Source organism: Antennarius striatus, chromosome 10, assembly GCF_040054535.1.
Source record: "Antennarius striatus isolate MH-2024 chromosome 10, ASM4005453v1, whole genome shotgun sequence".
Taxonomy (NCBI): Eukaryota; Metazoa; Chordata; class Actinopteri; order Lophiiformes; family Antennariidae; genus Antennarius; species Antennarius striatus.
The window spans coordinates 10,176,216-10,195,578 of NC_090785.1; the positions used below are offsets into that span (position 1 = coordinate 10,176,216).

Sequence of the window (19,363 nt, forward strand, 5' to 3'; positions counted from 1 at the left end):
CACCTTATATCATGGCGGGACAGATGCTCCGGACACCCACATGTGAATCTCCATCTGTTCAAACCTGGGTCCATTGGTGCACAACTGAACACAAATGGCTGCATTACTACATGACAAAAGGCCAAACTAAACTTACTGACTGATGTGAACACTCACCAAACTGTCAGATACTTTAATGACTGGATTAATAACGTTTCATTGAATTTGAGACAACAAAATATGAAAAAAAACTAGTCAAGACTTTATTCTGAGAACGTTTTTATTCAAATTTTTATTCCCCTTAGTGTGTCCAATACACCATACAACAGCATTATGTGGGCTGGGTAAGTGCAGTGGAGAGTGCTCAATGATGAAAATTAGCATGTTACCATGCCGACAGCAACACTAGGGTGGGTGTGTTTTTAACAGTGACATTAGAACCACAACTTTTTCACAAAGTTTTTAAATTTTAAAACAAAAAGAAAAATCTGAGGGGATATTACAGTAAGGGGCGCAAAACAACTTCCTGTCCACAGTCGGGGTCTTCGGGGAACAAACAGGTTAGAGATCATCTTCTTCGTCTGGGAGTGCCGTTTGTGATGCAATCTGAAGTGAGAGGATGTTTTAATATAATTGATTTCTGGTGAAGCTGTATATTGACTTTGAAATAAATATACAACACTGATGAAAGAAATTCCATCTCAATGACCATACTCACAGTAAGCTCTTGTTCATACTTCGCAACAAGGGACGGGTCAAGAAGGACCTCTGGTGGAGCGAGAGCAGGCATTTCCACAAACTCCAGGTTAGGGTCACCAATCAACTTTCTTGCTAGCCACAGGAAAGGTTTCTCAAAGTTGTAGTTACTCTTGGCAGAAATGTCATAGTACTGGGGACAGAAGAGAACCTCTCATTTCTCACTGACAGAGGACCAAAAAATGACAAAAGACAACGCTTTCTGTATTTCAAATGGGACCTATCTAAGCATGACAATGATAATGCAAATATTTACCTGCAGGTTCTTCTTGCGGTGAAAAACAATGCTCTTAGCTTTGACTTTCCGGTCTTTAATATCAACCTTGTTGCCACATAGGACGATGGGAATGTTCTCACAGACACGAACCAAGTCACGATGCCAGTTGGGTACATTCTTGTAAGTGACTCGAGAGGTGACATCAAACATGATGACAGCACACTGAGCTGTAGAGGCCAACGTAAGTTTTAAATACATTACTTAGTGGATATTCTAATCAGGTTAACAGTCACTTGGCAGACAATGAACTAGAACACTATTTCAAGCTTATCAAGATCACCTTGAATGTAGTAGCCATCTCTCAGGCCCCCAAACTTCTCCTGACCAGCGGTGTCCCAAACATTGAACTTGATAGGTCCTCTGTTGGTGTGGAAACTCAGCGGGTGTACTTCTACCCCCAGGGTGGCTATGATTCAAAGCAAAGGAGTGAGGTCAATGCTTCAATAATGCTTTTGATAGTTCTGTAACAGTTCACACAGGCAAAAAAAGAAACATGCTTTAAGTACTCTACCCATATGAAAATCATTTTCCTACCTTTAATTACCACCCTACACTCTTGGTGAAATGCACTCTTGGTAGCATTTCACTGAAAACAGAAGTTGATCAAGTATTCCAAAACATGTCTATACACAACTTATCACGGTCAGTAAGCCTATACAGCAGTATCTTGATATACAAGCCGCTCGGCACACGAGTTATGAGAGATACAAGCCGTCTCAGTGCCCTTATTTTTGTTACAGGAGCCATGCTTTGGGACTGCTAGTTGGTGGAAGAATACAGCATTAGCTGAGACCGCATTGCATTCTTTACCATATATTGGTGAATGGATACATCAGCACAGAACAGATCCCTTTTGCGGAGAAAAAAAAGTGTGCGTGTGCTTGTTACTTTTGAGATTCTTTTTTATACGTTTTCAGTTTTTATGTAATAATCATGTACAGGCAAGGTATGCATGTCTATTGGCTGATAAAAATATCTTGTCATGATTTAGAGGGTTTGGGGTTTTTTGTTACAAAGCTGGAACGAATAAGAACGATTTTAATTATTTAAATGGGAAAATATTTGACTTACGAGCTCAGTCAGTGCAGATTAAACTTGGATCTTAAGGTATTACTGTATTTAGAAGTCCAAAAGTTGACAAAATATTGCGCAGCTCAGTTGGTAAACCATGAGCTTCATTATTGAAGCCACGGTCATCTGGTGATTAGCGCAGGCTTCATTACTCGCTTGATGGTGGGGGATAACTAGCACATATTTACATGGTACAGATGGTCAAACATTGAGTTTTATTTTAAAATTGACAGTTATTTTGATAGTAATCATGAAATTAAGACTTTTGAAACATTTTCTGAAGCATAAACTCTTTTCAAAAACATTTAACTTCTTAGATGAAGCACACTTACTTGAGTACTTATACAAAAGTTGACTAGTCAGTGTGCTCTGGTAAAAAAATTCAAAACTAAAACCAATGACGTATGAAGCAAACAATTCCCTACTTAGCAGTTTAAGTGAGCATGTCCATATTGACATGCATGTCAAAGTGTAGTACAAAAACTTTCTTAGTTGGTATATCAAAATTGGTCATTAAGTTGAAATGATTAATCAATCCCTCCATGACTCTATAGCCTTTTGAGGGAATGGGGTAGCCTAAAATCCCTGAATGCAGTTTTGATGGTAAATATGTCCTTTTGGCACATCTTCATTTTTAGGACAAAATCCAAAAATTGCGAGTCAAGTAAGCACTCCTGTGTAGGTGTACTTGTCCATATTCCACCAGATGCACAGAATTTCCCAAAAGCACTTGTATAACATTTGTATATGTCAATCTGCAAACCTGTGAATCATTACTGATAAATCTTTGTAAGTGGATTCCCAGAAGTCCACAGCTATGTTATTGTTGGTTAGTTCTGAATAATTCTTAAGTTATAAAACCAAAATAATTTTTAAAAAATCCCGCTTCTTCACCAAAAAGCTTTACCTATGGGATGTGCTACAGTCCAACTTTGCTGAAAATTTAGCTTTAGCGTATTTCTAACAAACCAACCCAATCGCATATCATTGAGACACTCACCGACATATTTCTTCTCAAACTCTCCCGTGATGTGCCTTTTAACAAAAGTCGTTTTACCAGTGCCTCCATCTCCCACCAAGACGAGCTGAAATAAAGAGGGCATTTAGCACCGTTTGCAGAGTTACAGGCCGTACAGACGCAGCATTCGTCTGCGCATAGAAGGTAAATGTTACACACATTAAACACGTGGTAACGTAGCAAAACGCTTACCTTGAAACACGCCACCGGATTACACTGTGCCATTTGGTCTGTGTGAGTTCCGTGCTATCTAAATAAAACAAGGCAGGGTAATTAGCACAAGTTCAATCACCCCCTGTTTAAGTTAGGCAGACATTAAGCTAGCAGCGTTAGCAACCTTTCCCCCCCCCTGATTTCACGTTGTAAGGCTTTCCCAACATCAACGCTGCATTCACCAACAAATACGGTGAAATCATCTCGTATTTAAAAAAAAAACAAAAACAGAAATACATCAATAAACCCCGACTTCAGAAAGGAAAGACGGCAAAAAGGCCTTTGAAAATTAAAGTGAGGTACTGCTAGCTGCTAACAGGCTAATATCGTATGCGCCAGAAGCCGCGCGACCGCACTTTTTCTTGTTCGACTGGAACATTCTGGCTGCTAACACATTTGTCCGGTTCCATGTAGCAGCGGGTGGCTAACAAGCATAAAGAGAATCACACACAGGAAACGTCTGTTATTTAAAAGCTTGTGTTAACAATATTAAATACGCATATCGAGAAATTAAGAGCGGGTAGCAGGAACAAAGCAGTAAATTAAGGGTGCTTTTGCTTTGCTAGCCCCCTAAGCTAATATGGCACGGAAGCCATTCTCTACGTGAGCTAACGGTTAAGTTAAGAAATCAATGGCCTAGTCTTACAGCGAACCCCTCCACACGAGCAAAACTACATCACCCCCACTTCATACCTTCCAGATCCAAATAGGTTTTCGACTTACTTTCCAAACAAATGCAAAGTCGAAGGTTGGTCTACAATAAGATATGAGCATACAACTCACCGGTGTCGTCCCGAAAAGAGAAAAGAAGTAAATGGCTGCGTTCGCGGGAGATTCAGCGTGGACTATGAGTCAGTTTCCGCCCAGATCACGTGACAGCGCAGCGGTTAAAAGATCTTACGGTTTGAATGCGCCACAGAACGCAGGCCGTGATTCAGCATATCCCGTATACTGTATACCTGTGCAGGTATTTACATCAAAGAAACAAAGCGTCTTCAAAGGAACTTTCTTGAAGACGCTTTGTTTCAGTGGATTGAAATATGCTTGGATAACCATGACCTGGATAATTGAGAACCTACACAGATTTTCACGGAAATATAGCGAATCATTACATTTAGAGAGGGATGTACTTTTTTTTTTTTTTTTTTACCTTTTCTCTTTTAGTTTATGATTGATGATTCATAATTAAGTATGAACTCAGAACTAACAGGAAAACTCAATGTCTTAAATAATTTCAACATTACCATCAGCATTACAATAAATGGTCAATGTCAATTAACCATCTTTACAACACAAGTAATTTGATTTGTGCCTTTTTTTTATTGACAACATAATTTAATTAATTGGTCACATGTATGTAACTGACTGCTAAATCTTTTTTTTTAATCCTTTGGGTGATATGATATTATTCGAGAAACATCTTTGCAGGAAGCTTGCTGATACAACAGGAAGCCTATCTGTACAGGTAGTCTGCCTTTATGTTGGCTGCTATCTCACTCTCCCACATGTCTCCATTGTTGAGGAGCTTTTCTTTGTTGTACAGCAGCTCTTCATGGGTTTCTGTAGAAAATTCAAAGTTTGGACCCTGAAGGAGGGATTGAGTAAAAAAAAAAAATCCACATCAGACATTTGTATGAACCTATATCAATGATATAAAGCTTCACGTAGTATAGTTTGGATGAGCTGATTCTTACCTGAACTATGGCATCAACAGGACAAGCTTCCTGACAGAAACCACAGTAGATACATTTGGTCATATCGATGTCATAGCGGGTAGTTCTCCTGCTACCGTCGGCTCTTGTCTCAGCTTCAATGGTAATGGCCTGGGCTCATTGTAAAAAATGTAAGGGGATATGCAGTCAAATAAAGTTCTAATCTAGAAAGGTGCAACATTCATAACAACCACAGTGGCCTATCTTTATTGTGTGAACTCGGTGTGAGTAGTTCACCTGAGCGGGACAGATGGCTTCACACAGCTTACAAGCAATGCAGCGCTCCTCTCCATTGGGGTAGCGGCGGAGGGCGTGCTCTCCACGGAAGCGGGGTGACAAAGGCCCTTTCTCAAATGGGTAATTGATGGTGGCAGGTTCACGGAACAGGTAACTCATAGTCATCGCCAAGCCTGCAGAAAAGTTTATCTGAGTTACTCAAGCAACTTCATCTTTATTTCCCACATTGTGAAGAAATTCCATGAAAAGGTTGGCATGATAAGGTTGGCTCTTATTACTGGTATATTCCATGCTATTTGTCAAGTTTAAAATTTTTAAATTTTATTGAATGATGTTTTTTGTATTCTCACAAGAGTTGTTCATAAAGAGAAGAATTTAGATATGCCATAAATAGGCATGACCAATGCATTCTGAATAGAAATCCTAATATGTGTGACCTCTAAAGAGCTCTGTCCACAGAAGAGTTGTTGCAGCGCGGTCGCTGATGGACCTCAGGTCAGTCAGCGGCTCCTGAGCATTTACATATTCTACAAAGAAAATAGAAGACACCATTTTAATCAAGTGGTCACAGCACTAAGAAAGGCAAAAGCTCTTTGTAGCAGTACTTACTATAGCCCTCTCTTTGCACACTCAGGCTGAAGTGTCGCATGACACCACAACCATAACCAAATATACCTGGAGAGTGATGAAAATAATTTGAAGATTCCAAAAGTTTTGCATATATTTTAACATTTAGTTGATTTCAAAACACGCCACTCAGTTTTTGGCTCAATTTGAGGAAATTTTTTCTATTTTCTTAACCGGATTGAACCACTATATAGGGCCTGTTCTTTTACAATGACATTCAACACGGTAGTGGTCATGTTAGACACAGTTTGTCCTTGTTTGCAAACTGAAGACATTCACCACTTTGTCAGTGTGGTGAATGCTTATAGTTAGACAATAGAGCATCCAGAACAATCGGATGTTGCTAGGGAAACAATCATAGAATGCCTAAACCCTGGTTATCTGTGTACAAACCCAAAAATCAGGGTCACTATATCTACCTGCTGCACTTTGTCACTTGAAAAATTATGTTGTTTACATTTTTCGTGTGTGTTATTTATGTTTCTGAGGAAAAGAAGCAAATCATATAAAAGAAGAATAGAAACAGGTTGCTATTTTCTGAAACAACCTGACAGGTTTTCCTCCAGTGGTACCTGGCTTTGAGTGGAGGTTGAGGAGACGCAGATTCAGCGCAGCAGACATCTGAGCAAAGAAGTAGATGGAACGCATACTGAAACAGTTACAGTGTCGATACCGAAAAACTCATGAATAAATCGTGAGACCCAAACCCCTTCTGTGACGTCAGAAGTCACGGCATTCATGACATGACAGCAGAATGGGTCGCAAACACTCTTAACACTTTCGACACTGACGCATTAAGGGGTTCGCAAACCATCAGTCAAACGAAATGAAAGGTACAGATGTCTAAATAAAAACGAAAATAAAAACAGACATAGGGAGGTAATATCTAAATATCTAAACCTAAAAGAATCACATATAACTTATTTAGCTCGCCTAACTGTAGAAGTGTTAATAACACGCAATTAACACGCTGCCTAGTTTATCTCATTTACTCTTAAAAAATACAAAAAGAAATAAGTTCGTACAATGAATCTTGAACGCCCCACTGCACGTACAATGCTGTTATCAAACCACTTACATCACAGAGCAGTTTCCTTATGGATAATTATATGGTAACATATCTATTTGTCCAGGCGACACATCTTTGTACAATTTAAATGTGTCTCCAGCCGCATGTCTACTCTATGTAATCCCGTTACTCCTGAATTTAACTGTCAGCAATTCAATTTAGAAAAAATCAACATGATATGAGTAATAGGTCGGTTTACTCTAAAATTTCCTTTATCTCTAAATCTAAAGTCTTCAACAGCAAAAAGTTACTATGATTATATTATTACTGTAAACTAGACTCACCCTGGTCACAAAGCTGATGACCAAAAACTGCGTTATTATGTATATGTTGCGTTCAAAGACTGCTCGTAGTTTACCAATCTCCGTACGTACCAATCTCCGTACACGGTATTGTACTATTTAGCACAGTAAGGAAATGCAGCATGCCTGTTGCATGGACCCAATGAAGCGATTTTTATTGGACGATCACATTTTAGGGATTTCGTGTTTGATGAATACATTTCAACATTTCATACCTGCCCGCCACCATCGCTTATGCTTGCTCTGTATCTGTTAAGGGCTTTGAAATGTCTTCAGATATAATTAAGCGCTATATAAATAAAACTTGATTGATTGATTGATTGATTGATTGATTGATTGATTTCATATTGACGATAGTTTCTTAAATGTAGGTTAGTTATTTGGCGTGATGCATTAATGATTCTGAGAGAGTGAGGCAGAGAGAGAGAGACAAAGAGGGGGAGCAAGTAAGTGTGAGAGAGGGAGGAAGTTTGTCTTCCTCTGTCATCAGTAGAAGAATGCACGACTTTCAGAGCAATAATCACGGAAATACGAAAGGTAAAATCTTTCCAAACACTATTTTAAGAAGGTTAGTAGCTCGTAGGTATCATTAACTTTAATTGCACTGAAGACTTAATGTATGAACAATTTTGACCGTGCTTCAACGCATGGGCTTTGTATACTACTAGTTGAACTGTAAGTATCTGAATGTAATCCGAGTAATATTTTAAGAGTTCCAGATCGATGTTTTTATGAGGGCACCATATATGTTGAAAGTTACATTCGGGTCTTAGAACAACATACAGAACATCCCTGTTCAGTCTAACAAGACACTGTCTTGCCACATCGTGCATACATTACAGTGGTATTATATGACTAGCACAGATGAGGAGCTAGAATGGTTTCTTGTAATCCAATCCCCCTTGAAAATGTATGAAAATATGATAACAGACTCCCCAGACTTGATGCCATACAAGCATAAGTGAAACAGAATTCAACTCTTAGAACTCGAACAATTAAGGGTTCTCTGTTTAGTCTCTGAGCGTTATGAACAGCAAAAATGATTGAACACCTTGATAAATGTTATAGAGATCAAATTCACCTTCACCATGTATTATGAATTAATTTATATGACAGACGATGTTGTCACATGTTGAATGATGAGGCCCTTTTTCTTTCTTTAAGATGCTGAAGTCATCAACCTCAACCCAGAAGAGCCTTGGTAAAGAGGACAGTTCTGAAGCAGATTCAGAGTCAGAGGCCGGTCTGGAACCTGAGACAGACCGCTTTGGCTTCATTGTGACCGATGGCTGCACAACCAGGTAAGAAGTCCTGTATTTATATTTTTGCAGTGTTGCCGCGATGTCATGGAGAAATGTGCTGTTCCCAAAAGCTACTTTATGGCCTCTGTTTTTATGTTACTTTAAAGGGGTGTTTTTACACAAACAGGACATATGGTACAAAGACAAACGAAGGCTGGAAGTCATGGCAGTTGCTTAAAAGGAGGTTGAAACACAAGAGATTCCAAACATTAAACTCAAAAAATCTCCCCAAAAAAGATTTTTATTTAATTTTGAACAGTTAGTTGTTAATTTTAAGTGATTAAAATTAACAACTAACAACTAAGTGTAAGGTTATTTATTACATTCAGAAAAACTACCTCCATACAGAGGTTCCTATAGTATCTGTTCAACACCTAAATTATCTGCATTCATATCTGTACTCGGAATGGGCGGGGCTTAAACTGGAAGTAGGTGTGGTTTGACCGGAGATGGGTGGGGCTTGAAGCTGTTCATTATCTTAAGTCTAAAATTGACATGGATTGATCAGAAGTTGCTATATTTATTGTTCATTTTAAAACTATTTACATAACAGCCTCAAAATTGAGATTCAAATCAATGTTTTTGATCACAAAAGTAAGATAACTATTTACAGAACAAGTTTTTTATGAACTAAGAACATGAATATTCTTCAGAGAATGAATGAATATTTACAAAACAGCCTCAGAATGGAGATTCAATACTTTTGATCACAATAGTAAAGGAACTATTTACAGAAGTTTTTTTATGAACTCAGAACATGAAGTGCATTAATGAATACAACGCATGCAATAGGACATTCTGAACTACAAAGTATGCATGACCAAGAATTGTCTACTCAACACAACTTTCTAATTATTTTTCTTTTTAATTTTTTTTAATTTGTATTGTTTGTTTCTATGTAGCTCCGTGGTACACTGGTGTCGTGCCCGGAGTGTCCCCTGTCTCACGCCCTGAGACTGCCGGGATAGGCACCGGCTCCCCGCGACCTGCGTTAGCGGATTAAGCGGGTTGGAAGATGAATGAATGAATGAATGATCAAACCATTTTTTCCTAATTGTTTATTTTCACCACCTAATGTTCTTTTCATTTTTCTCACACAAAGTTAAACAAAGTTTATTATGTGTGTGTGTGTGTGTGTGTGTGTGTTTGTGTGTGTGTGTGTGTGTGCGTGTTTGTGCATGTGTGTGTGACTGAGTGACTGACAGGGAGAAAGAGAGAGATAAAGAGAGAGAGCATGTGTGTGTGAGAGAGCTATTTAACAGCTAAAATATCTATACACTACATAAATTATTAGTTTGAACTGAAGTGACAAAGTGTCAGAGTAAGAGCAAGCAGGTAAAAAAACCAAAAACGACTGGAGTGGAGGCAGTAACCAATGCGACGCTAGCAGTTTTCAGCTCTGTCTGGTTAAATGCAGCGCAATCATGCAACTACATAGAACAAGAAACAACTTCACCAAGTAACCTTAAATAGACCGAAATAGAGGAAAGCTGAAGAAAACCTAAGGAAAGAAACGTGAGCTGCATTGAAGTCACGCAGAGAGATCAGTCAATGTTTGTGTGTGTGAGAGTGGGCCAGCGACACCTCTGGCTGAAGTGATGTCTGATGTGTCTCTGTAGGAAGGGGTGGGCACTGTGTATGACTGGCCCATCACAGAGCGTGAAGATAGTCAGTTCTGAGGATTTTCCTTCAGCCATGCCAGCTGGGATAGGCTCCAGCTCCCCATGACCCGCAAAAGCAGATGAAGTGGTCAGGATAATGAATGAATGAACGAGCACGAGTATTGATGAGTTTTACTTGTAGCATCCTTGTACTCGTCAAAAATGTGTTATCCATACAGGATATTTGTCTGAAATGAGTACCCAGCTCAACCGTAGTTCCTATTACTCTGATGATGATGATGATGATGATGATGATGATGATGATGATGATGATGATGATGAAGGTTAAGGCTAGGGGTTAGGGTTAGGGGTTAGGGTGAGGTTTGGGTAGGGTTAGGGTTAGGGGTTAGGGTTAGTTTTAGGGTCAGGGTCAGAGTCAGGGGTTAGGGTTACGGTTAGAGGTTAGGGTTAAGGTTAGGGTTAGAGGGTTAGGGTAAGGGTTAGGGTAAGGGTTAGCGTAGGGTTAGGTTAGGGTTACGGTAAGGGTTAGGGGTTAGGGTAAGGGTTAGGATAGGGTTAGGGGTTAGGTTAGGGGTTACGGTTAGGGTTAGGGGATTAGGGTTAGGGTTAGGGTTAGGGGATTAGGGTACGGTTAGGGGGTTAGGGATAGGGTTAGAGGGTTAGGGCTAGGGTTAGGGGTTAGCGTTAGTAGTGAATTATGAACAGTATAGCAGCAATAAGCTATCAAATTGAGAACACATCCACATGAGAGGTCATTAAATTTCACCTGTATGATAGGTGATAATTTTTTGAAAAGCTTATTTTATGCTGTCATCTTCCAGCAGGCTATCATGATAAGAGAAGACAGTTACCTGCTATTTTTTGAAAACCTGTTGCCATGGAGAATTTAAACCGCTACTTGTGGTTTTCCTGTTTTCTGTCTCACTTTTCTAGAGCGCCGTCTTCTTTAGTGACAACACACAAAAGTTCATGCAGAAACTGCACACTGACATAGTGTAGACTCAAAATGAATAACTGTTTTACATTGACAGCAGATGAGACACATTAAAGCCTCTTTCGTATACTGTGTATATATATATATATATATATATATATATATATATACATATATATATATATATATATACATATATATACACACACACACACACACACACACACACACACACACACACACACACACACACACACACACACACACACACACACACACACACACACACACACACCGTATTGGCCAGAATATAAGACGGTGTTTTTTGCATTGAAATAAGACTGATAAAGTGGGGGTAGTCTTTCATTTGGGATCTAGACATTATACCCACACACAACGCTAGATGGCGCCAGAAATCTTTAAAGCGAATGCTGAACTGAACTCCCCAGGAGAAAGCGAACCCCTGTCACGAAGAATAAAAATAGCGGTAGCACGAAGAAGAAAAATAACGGTAAGAAAGAAAAGAGGAGAAAATAAGAGAAGAAATAACAGAAAATGGAGAAACGTAGTGACAATCTGGAGATAGTGGGTCGAAGATCGGCCAGGCCAGGTGAGGAGAAGTTATGATGCAAACAATGTTTTTCCTTATTCAGATTTGTTTCGAGACTACAGTTACAGTTAGACTTCACTTTGATGGTTAATGCAGTTACTGCAATTTTGTTTTATCACAGTAGATTGGTTTATTTACATTTCAAAAACCAGAAGCCATTCATTTACAAATGTGATTGCACTTTAGTTCACATATGTAAATGTTCCGATATTAAGATGTGATACAGTTTTTGCATGATATGAATGAGGCAAAATAACATGCTTTTTCTCTCAAATATATTGTTATAATCATTTGTTTCAGATGTAGTGTAATTATTTTCTGTATAAAAATTAAATTTGGTGTTCAAAAAGTCTTTTTTCAAACTTGAGTCTTGAAAAAGGGGGTCGTCTTATAATCAGGGTCATCTTATTTTCGGGACAATACGGTAATTCATGGTGTGAGTGGCCATGAATTATTTTAACCTGTCATTTTTCTGTGTGTCTTTTGTCAGAAGTGTGGGCCCACCACCTGAGTTAGTCAGACAGAGGGAGGCCAAATGGATAAACATCATCGTCCAATGGGATCGCATTGTGATGAAGAACACCAGTAAGGTGTGTCCAATTTTAGACATTTAAACTCATGTAAACAAGCATGACACAATCTGGATATCCTAAAAAAGGCAAACACGTAGAGGTTATTTTTGTTGGCTTTTTCAATTGCAATTTATGTTCATTTGAGAAATTTTAACTTTAAATATTAAAAATGAATAAATAAAATGGTGAAAATTCCCCAAATATCAAAAGATATCTATTTAGCAAACAGCAGATGTCTACAAAAATTTTAATTTTGAAAGCCTCGTCTGAGCCTCCTCTAAATCCCACTTGCAACCATGGAAAAGAACTCATGATGAAAGTTCCTAAATGGTGAGAGGCACTATTTCAGTAGTCAGTTGATATGTGGTGATGGTGGAGAGAGCAGAGCCATGAGATCCTCTCCATAGAAGGGATTCTTATATGTCAAAGTATGAATAATATTTTAAAATGAATGATGGCAGTCTAATTTAGCTCCTTAAGGTTCAGGCTTTCTTTTGGATGGTTCAGATGATTTAATAACCCCTGCCAGCTAGTATGTCATTTGGGAGGGCGGTATAGAAGTCAACGAGGCTGTCGGGCTTGAACTCGTCTTTGAGAACATCACAGATCTGTAACTCATCCAAATCAAATTTATAAGAAGGCTGGGCTTCATCGATGTCGCCAACAAAGAGGTTCTGGTGCAGACGGACTTCTTTTGCATTAGCATGTAGTTCACAAAATCATACACCGACCTCCGCCTTCGGCAATTACAGTGCTTCCACACACCTTTCAGCTTGGAACGGAACCTCTAGGCTGTCTGGAGAGAGGTTTTGGGTAGCAGAGAGATGGATGAAGTTGTACTTTTTTACATGTTCCAAAACCAGGGCTAGTTTTACCTGAAATGCTTTTATGTTGGAATACATGTCGCAAGTGAGTTTCCCCTGGCCTCGTAGCTGCAAGTTAAGGCTGTTCAGTATTTCTGTCACGTCTGTTAAAAATGTAAGGTGCCTTTACCATTCTTGATCTGGAACCATTTTGTCAGGGAGGAATTTTTCTGATGATGTTCAGGGGGCCGTGCTAAATGTGGATGCGGGCCGCATCCGACACACGGGCCTTAGTCATCTGATGCAGATGAACAGATAGACAGAAAAACACACATACACATAGACACACACACACAAACTCACTTTTTTCATATTGCTGTTGCTTGTTAGTTTTTTTTTATTTCTGGTTCATAAACAGTGCATATATGTAAAATGAAATCTAGCTGTAATGTTTCAGTGTTAAATGATGATTGTAATGCTAGTGTTTTATATGTTGGTCTTTAAAAAGTAAAAATATGGTGAAACAATAAGAAAAGTTGTATTTTTTATGGAAAATGAGTTAATTATTCTAATTGAACAATTGAACCTGAGAGAGGTAAGGAACAACATTGCACTGAATATTGATAGAATAATTAGTAATGGAGTTAGTAATGACATATAAGCAATACTTACAGAAACTTTTTTTTTTAGTGTTGGACAACTTTTAGATAAATAAACATGCTCTGGGTCAAATTGACCCAACATCAATGTCGTTTGTGACAGATCAACTTAGAAGGAGGGTTAACAGAACACACACAGGTAATGCGGCCTGTAGTTTTTCTCAACTACAGGTGTTCATAAAAACACTTGTTTGTGTTCATAACAGCACTTCATTCTCTGTTCTGATCAGGGATCTGTGTCTCTGATGTCGCTTCAGGTGAAAGTGCAGTGTCAGAAAGGCATCCCAGCCTCACTCAGAGCAAAGTGTTGGCCTTTGCTGTGTGGAGCAGCAGACGAGATGAAACGAAACAGAAACATTTATCAGGTGAATTCTGTCACAGCAGCAGCATCAGCCTCTTCTGGTCGGGTTCAACAATACATTGGTAGTGATCTAACCTCACTGCAAAGGATGCAATCTGACTTGTGTTCAAACAGTTGATTTTCACAATTTTAGCATTCAATCTGTCATCAATGCTATTTATCAAGAGGATATGATGACATATTTTTGATTGAAACCTTTCAGATGTTAAGATTTCCTTCTCAGTTCAGTTTTACAACACTGTGAAACATTTTTACAATGACAAAACAACAACAACGTCAACAAAACACCTCAGTACATGAACATCAGCTCCATAAAAGATTTCCAAACTACTGACTAGTTAACTAGGGCGGCACGGTGGCGCAGTGGGTAGCGCTGTTGCCTCACAACACGGCGGGTCAGGGTTCGAGTCCCGCTCTGTGCGGAGTTTGCATGCTCTCCCCGTGTCTGCGTGGGTTCTCTCTGGGTTCTCCGGCTTCCTCCCACCTCCAAAAGCATGTGCTTCAGGTTGATTGACCAGTCCCAAATTGCACATAGGAGTGAGTGTGTGTGTGCGTGCCTGGTTGTATGTCTTTGTGTGTGGCTCTGCGGTGCATTGGCGTCGTGCCCGGAGTGTCCCCCACCATATACCAGCTGAGATGGGCTCCAGCTCCCTGTGACCCGCTACAGCGGATTCAGCGGCAGAAAATGAATGAATGAATGAGTGACTAGTTAACTGTGAACTTTGGTGGAGTTTTTTATTGTAAACAAACCAAGGTTTTTGGCTTTTTTTACCATTTGAGCAGAATTGCTTGAGCTGTGTGTTTTATTTAATCAGTTATTACAAGTCGAATATGTATTTAAATATTTTGTCTTTATTTTAACAGGTGAAATGTTTGAAGACCAGTTCTTTTTTAAAAACACGGCCTTACCATTTACTGACTTAACAATGAAGTAATGAATGCAGTTGTTTGTTGCAACCCTAAGCACAACATCCAGTGTTTGATGCAGAAGATAATGGACACTTGAAAAGTTCATTGTTAATCCCAAAGGCTGCAGTGAGGATGAATGACTTCATCTTTGATCTCTGCACCAGTATCTGGACTCGCAGCCTGCTCTGGAGAGCTGGGTGGACGTGATAGAGAGAGACCTGGACCGACAGTTCCCTTTTCATGAAATGTTCCTCTCCAAAGATGGGCATGGGTAGGAAACATGTTGGTTTTGATATCAGTCAGCTTCAGAACAAGCCTAATTTATTTAGCCGTCAGGATGCCTCAACTCCTGTTCTTTTATATTCCAGTGAAATTTTAATAAAAGTGTCACAAAGTTTGAACATGTGGTTTATGTTACTGATGACAGGGGGCTGTGTGTGCGCATGTGTGTGTGTGCTTGTATGTGTTTGTAGACAGCGTAGCTTGTTTCGGGTGTTGAAAGCCTACACTCAGTACCAACCAGATAAAGGTTACTGCCAGGCACAGGGGCCTGTGGCTGCGGTGCTGCTGATGAACATGCCTGCTGAGGTAGCTTTCACTAACACAGTTCACCTTTCTGTCCAATAAAAAAGCTACTAAGAATTTTTTTAAAAATCACTAGCTTTTAAATCAAACGTCAGACACTGTATCTGTAGTCTGTTTACATACTGGAAAAATGCTTTTTGACGTTATGCCACATGACAGTTTCTCCTTCAAAGGTGCAACTAAGCTGATAACAACCTAACAATGTTTTTGTCGTCATAAAAACTCATGTTCCTTTGTCAGGAGGCCTTCTGGTGTCTGGTGCAGATTAGTGAACATTATCTTCCGGGGTACTACAGCCCTCTGCTGGTGAGGATGAAACAATGAACGCTACTGAAAAAAACTGAACGTTTTCTAGAAGGATCAATTTAATGCAGCCCAGTATATCGAATTTGAAAGTTGGGAAGTGAATATTTGTGCTACAAAATAACCTAAATTTTGAGAGTACTTTGAATTTCATGATGGCAATGATTCATTACATATAAGAACCGACAGGAACTTGTATATAGGTCCATGTCATCCTTTATTTTAGGGATAACACATTATTTTATTATAATTTGGTATTATTGTATGAAAAATTCTGATTGTTGAACAGTCTAAGCATGTGTATATCTTTAGGAGGGAATCCTCTTTGACGCAGCCATGCTGACGTGGGTCTTGAAAAAGACGTGTCCGGCTGCATACAAACACCTGCAGCGCCACGATGTGGAGCCCCTCATGTTTGCTACCGATTGGCTAATGTGTCTTTTCACACGTCACCTGCCCTTCAACACACTGCTGCGAGTCTGGGACCTTTTTTTCTGCTATGGTGAGGCTTCTCTATTTGGTTAGGATTAGTCAGTCTAGGACAAGATGGTTTGAATATTAAAGTATGTTGTGTTAGACATATTTAAATTGCAGACATTCCACCTGAGGTGATACCGGCTGGTTGTTCACCCTCACCCTTCCTGTCACCTGGGTAGGGGTTCGGGTGCTGCTCCAGGTAGCGGTGGTGTTGGTGTGCCGTGTGCTGGGCCGGGCGGAGCAGAGGAAACGGTGTCAGGGACAGATGGAGACTCTGGAGAAGCTGAGGGCTGTCAGAGACCAGGTCCACGATGAAGATGATTCATTCATTGCGGAGGTAAGTTGGTGCAATTAGGCTCTACACCTCTGAGGATGAAATTCATTCAGCAGAGACAGAGATGTAAAAACCAGAGGGGGGATGATCCTCCCATCCCCCAAGCTCTCAATTATATTTTTTTGTTTTATTCTTTGGTTTTACATGACTTATAATATACTGTATATCACTGTATCATGATACTGTTCCTGTAATACGGCCCCTATTTGGAGCATGACAGTAAATGACAATATGGCTCATGTTCTCTCAGGTGTGCTCGGTGCCGTTATCACCCAGAGATCTGGAGAAGCAGATGGAGAAGGAGCTGGAAAATTGGAGGAGAAGCAGTCCTTCATCCACGTTTAACCCCAGAGATCGCTGCCAAGGATTTCAGATGGTATGGGCCAGGGCCCGGCAAAAAGAAGAAGAACAAGACAGGAAGGAGAGACAGAAAGGAAACCTGTCCATTCTTCTTCCACGCTCGGCCTCCACTCTATCGCTGTCTCCTCACGTCATTCACGAAAGTTCAAGGAAAGAAGGAAAAAGTTACCCAAATGAAGGGTTGATGGAAGCAAAAGATGCCATGAGGAGATCAACAGAGTCTAATTATGAAGGAGTGAAGGGAGTTCAGGAGGAGAGAAAAGTTTCTGAGGAACATAAAACAGAAGCAGAGATTAAACTAAGACAACAAACTCAGCACAAGGAAACTAAACAGATGGTCCGCAACATACAAACAAAGAATGTAGGACAAGTAATCACAGTAAAAGAGCAGAACGAACACGTAGGACCAAGAATCACTGGAAATAAGGAAAGCCAAGTCAAAGAGACAAAAGAAAAACACTTGGAGGCAGAACCACCCCGAGGTTCATCCAAAGATCAGTCTGCTGAACACACCACTCAACACACACAACTAAACTCACACAACCAGCCACAAGTCATGGATCAGCGGAGTGTGAAATGCCATGAAAATGAGGCCAACGATCAATGTGAAGCAACAGTAAATCAAAAGGTAGGAAGTGAGCTTTCACCTGCCGTTGAGGAATCTCAGATTGAGACACAGAAATATGTTAATGTAGATCCACACACAGGACAACAGATGCAGATAGCCACAGATACTTCACTGGAAGGAGAATGCCACAGACATGAGTTCTTACCAGAAGCTGACAAGAGAGGAGAGTCCCACACCATAACTGTAACAGAAAGTAACAAAATGGAGGCTGACAGAGAACGAAAGGTCTCAGAAAAGACATTAACGCTGTTTTCAACTGTATGCATCCGACCAAAGGATGGCATTGACTTAGTGGCTGATACACCGACAGAAGAGGAAAAACCATCCTCAGGTGAAGAAGTGAAGAAGTCAAATGAAGTAATTGCTCAACGTTCAGAGGGGGAGAGAGATACTGCAGCATCTGAGACAACTTGTGATATAAAAGAAAGTTTTGTAAGTTCTGAGGCAGACAATGATCTAACAAAAACGGAGGAAAAGCCAAAACAAAGTCCAATGACCGAAGAGACATTTACTTCCATAGCTCCTGCACAGAAAGAGACAAACTTACCAAAGGGTGAACAGATGAATTTCACTTCTGGGCCTGTTATCAGTTTAGAAGAAATGAACACCTCTGATGAACAGGCACCTCAACAACCAGACATCCACGTAACTGTGGAAATGGAAGAAAGCACTGAACCCTTTCAAGAAATCACAATTAAAGAGATTTCAACTGAAAAAACACACTCAAATACTAAGAGGAACCCACAAGTCCAAGACAGGGAGTCCCACTTTTTCAAAGAAAAGACAGCACAGAGTAACAACTGCTTGACGCAGACCGCTGTTCATCACTGCAGTCGACCTTCTCGGGATATCTGTATCCGCAAGTCATCCAGCTATTGTGGGCACACGAACGGGAGGAGGCTCTCTGAAGACCTCTTCATCATGCCACAGAAAACAGGCCAGTCACAGTCAATCCCTAATCAGCCAGTAGCAGAACAAACCAAATCCCAGTCCAATACTAGAGCTAAAAACCCAACAAAAACTAAACCAGATTTGACTCGGTCTTTAGAATTCAGTTTGTCACTGTCTGAAATAGGGGGGCGAAAGAGGACAGAGGTAGAACACAAGTCATCGGACCCTCTTAACCGTTTTGGTCTCTTCCGCAGAGTGCGAGGTGACCAGGTCAAAAAGACCAAAACAAGAGCAATCAAAATGCAAGTCCCCAAAATTTTGATTCAGGACTTCAGTGATGAAACAGTGAGGGAAACAGCACTTATGGAAGAGGTGGAAGTGAAGCTGAGCTCGAGGGAGAGGCGACGACTGCGACGGGAGCAAGACAGAAAGGAGAAAGAGGAGGAGGGGTTGAGAAAGAAGAGAGCAAAGGAGATGGAGAAGGCCAGGAAGAAAGAGAGGAAGAGATTGCAGACGACTGAGAAAAGTTATGAGATGCAAAAAGAGAAAGGAACTGGTGATGAGACACATCCTGCAAAGACTGGATCACAGACACACAGATATTCTGCTTCTTATGCTGATACTTACTTTTGACAAAAACAAATCTTCTGATTCTCGGAGGAATGAGGAGTTGTTGTACTTCACACTTTATCCCGGTCATGAATTGTTTTCCTGCTGGTTTAACCTCATTGTTGTCAAATGCTGAACTGTTAA

General features: G+C 40.1%; 3 protein-coding genes across 4 annotated transcripts; 1 reads left to right on the plus strand and 2 right to left on the minus strand.

The window, feature by feature from the left end:
- Positions 1-247: 247 nt before the first annotated feature.
- Positions 248-4,177, minus strand: ran (RAN, member RAS oncogene family). The gene is made up of 7 exons (XM_068326335.1): positions 4,098-4,177; positions 3,294-3,351; positions 3,084-3,168; positions 1,293-1,418; positions 992-1,179; positions 698-868; positions 248-585 (listed from the first exon to the last, which is right to left on the minus strand). The coding sequence occupies exons 2-7, from the start codon at positions 3,324-3,326 to the stop codon at positions 541-543; spliced, it is 648 nt and encodes a 215-aa protein (XP_068182436.1). The 5' UTR covers positions 3,327-3,351; positions 4,098-4,177; the 3' UTR covers positions 248-540.
- An 88-nt stretch (positions 4,178-4,265) lies between these two features.
- Positions 4,266-7,289, minus strand: ndufs8b (NADH:ubiquinone oxidoreductase core subunit S8b). 2 transcript variants are annotated; one of them, XM_068326336.1, is made up of 7 exons: positions 7,244-7,289; positions 6,463-6,511; positions 5,873-5,938; positions 5,701-5,790; positions 5,264-5,436; positions 5,009-5,137; positions 4,338-4,899 (listed from the first exon to the last, which is right to left on the minus strand). In XM_068326336.1, the coding sequence occupies exons 2-7, from the start codon at positions 6,509-6,511 to the stop codon at positions 4,768-4,770; spliced, it is 639 nt and encodes a 212-aa protein (XP_068182437.1). In that variant the 5' UTR covers positions 7,244-7,289; the 3' UTR covers positions 4,338-4,767. The 2 variants fall into 2 exon arrangements, with proteins under 2 accessions (XP_068182438.1, XP_068182437.1); XM_068326337.1 differs by lacking the exons at positions 5,873-5,938; positions 7,244-7,289 and adding an exon at positions 6,969-7,188 and having other exon boundaries at positions 4,266-4,899.
- Positions 7,290-7,735: 446 nt separating this feature from the next.
- tbc1d10c (TBC1 domain family, member 10C) lies at positions 7,736-19,253 on the plus strand. The gene is made up of 10 exons (XM_068325235.1): positions 7,736-7,798; positions 8,426-8,562; positions 12,219-12,318; positions 14,020-14,127; positions 15,197-15,303; positions 15,506-15,620; positions 15,858-15,923; positions 16,233-16,422; positions 16,577-16,734; positions 16,982-19,253. Exons 2-10 carry the CDS (start codon positions 8,426-8,428, stop codon positions 19,241-19,243), a joined length of 3,243 nt encoding a protein of 1,080 aa, XP_068181336.1. The 5' UTR covers positions 7,736-7,798; the 3' UTR covers positions 19,244-19,253.
- Positions 19,254-19,363: the final 110 nt, after the last annotated feature.

What these genes read in the sequence shown, in the direction of transcription:
- tbc1d10c (XM_068325235.1), top strand. Translation starts at nt 8,426, where the DNA reads ATGCTGAAGTCATCAACCTCAACCCAGAAGAGCCTTGGTAAAGAGGAC. An exon ending in CTCTCCAAAGATGGGCATGG is followed by an intron (nt 15,304 to 15,505) that starts GTAGGAAACATG and finishes ATGTGTTTGTAG; the next exon opens with ACAGCGTAGCTTGTTTCGGG. An exon ending in GGACCTTTTTTTCTGCTATG is followed by an intron (nt 16,423 to 16,576) that starts GTGAGGCTTCTC and finishes TCACCTGGGTAG; the next exon opens with GGGTTCGGGTGCTGCTCCAG.
- ndufs8b (XM_068326336.1), bottom strand. Translation starts at nt 6,511, where the DNA reads ATGTCTGCTGCGCTGAATCTGCGTCTCCTCAACCTCCACTCAAAGCCA. An exon ending in AAGCCATCTGTCCCGCTCAG is followed by an intron (nt 5,138 to 5,263) that starts GTGAACTACTCA and finishes CAATGAGCCCAG; the next exon opens with GCCATTACCATTGAAGCTGA. An exon ending in CTGTTGATGCCATAGTTCAG is followed by an intron (nt 4,900 to 5,008) that starts GTAAGAATCAGC and finishes TCCCTCCTTCAG; the next exon opens with GGTCCAAACTTTGAATTTTC.
- ran (XM_068326335.1), bottom strand. Translation starts at nt 3,326, where the DNA reads ATGGCACAGTGTAATCCGGTGGCGTGTTTCAAG. An exon ending in AGATGGCTACTACATTCAAG is followed by an intron (nt 1,180 to 1,292) that starts GTGATCTTGATA and finishes TGGCCTCTACAG; the next exon opens with CTCAGTGTGCTGTCATCATG. An exon ending in ACCGCAAGAAGAACCTGCAG is followed by an intron (nt 869 to 991) that starts GTAAATATTTGC and finishes TTCTGTCCCCAG; the next exon opens with TACTATGACATTTCTGCCAA.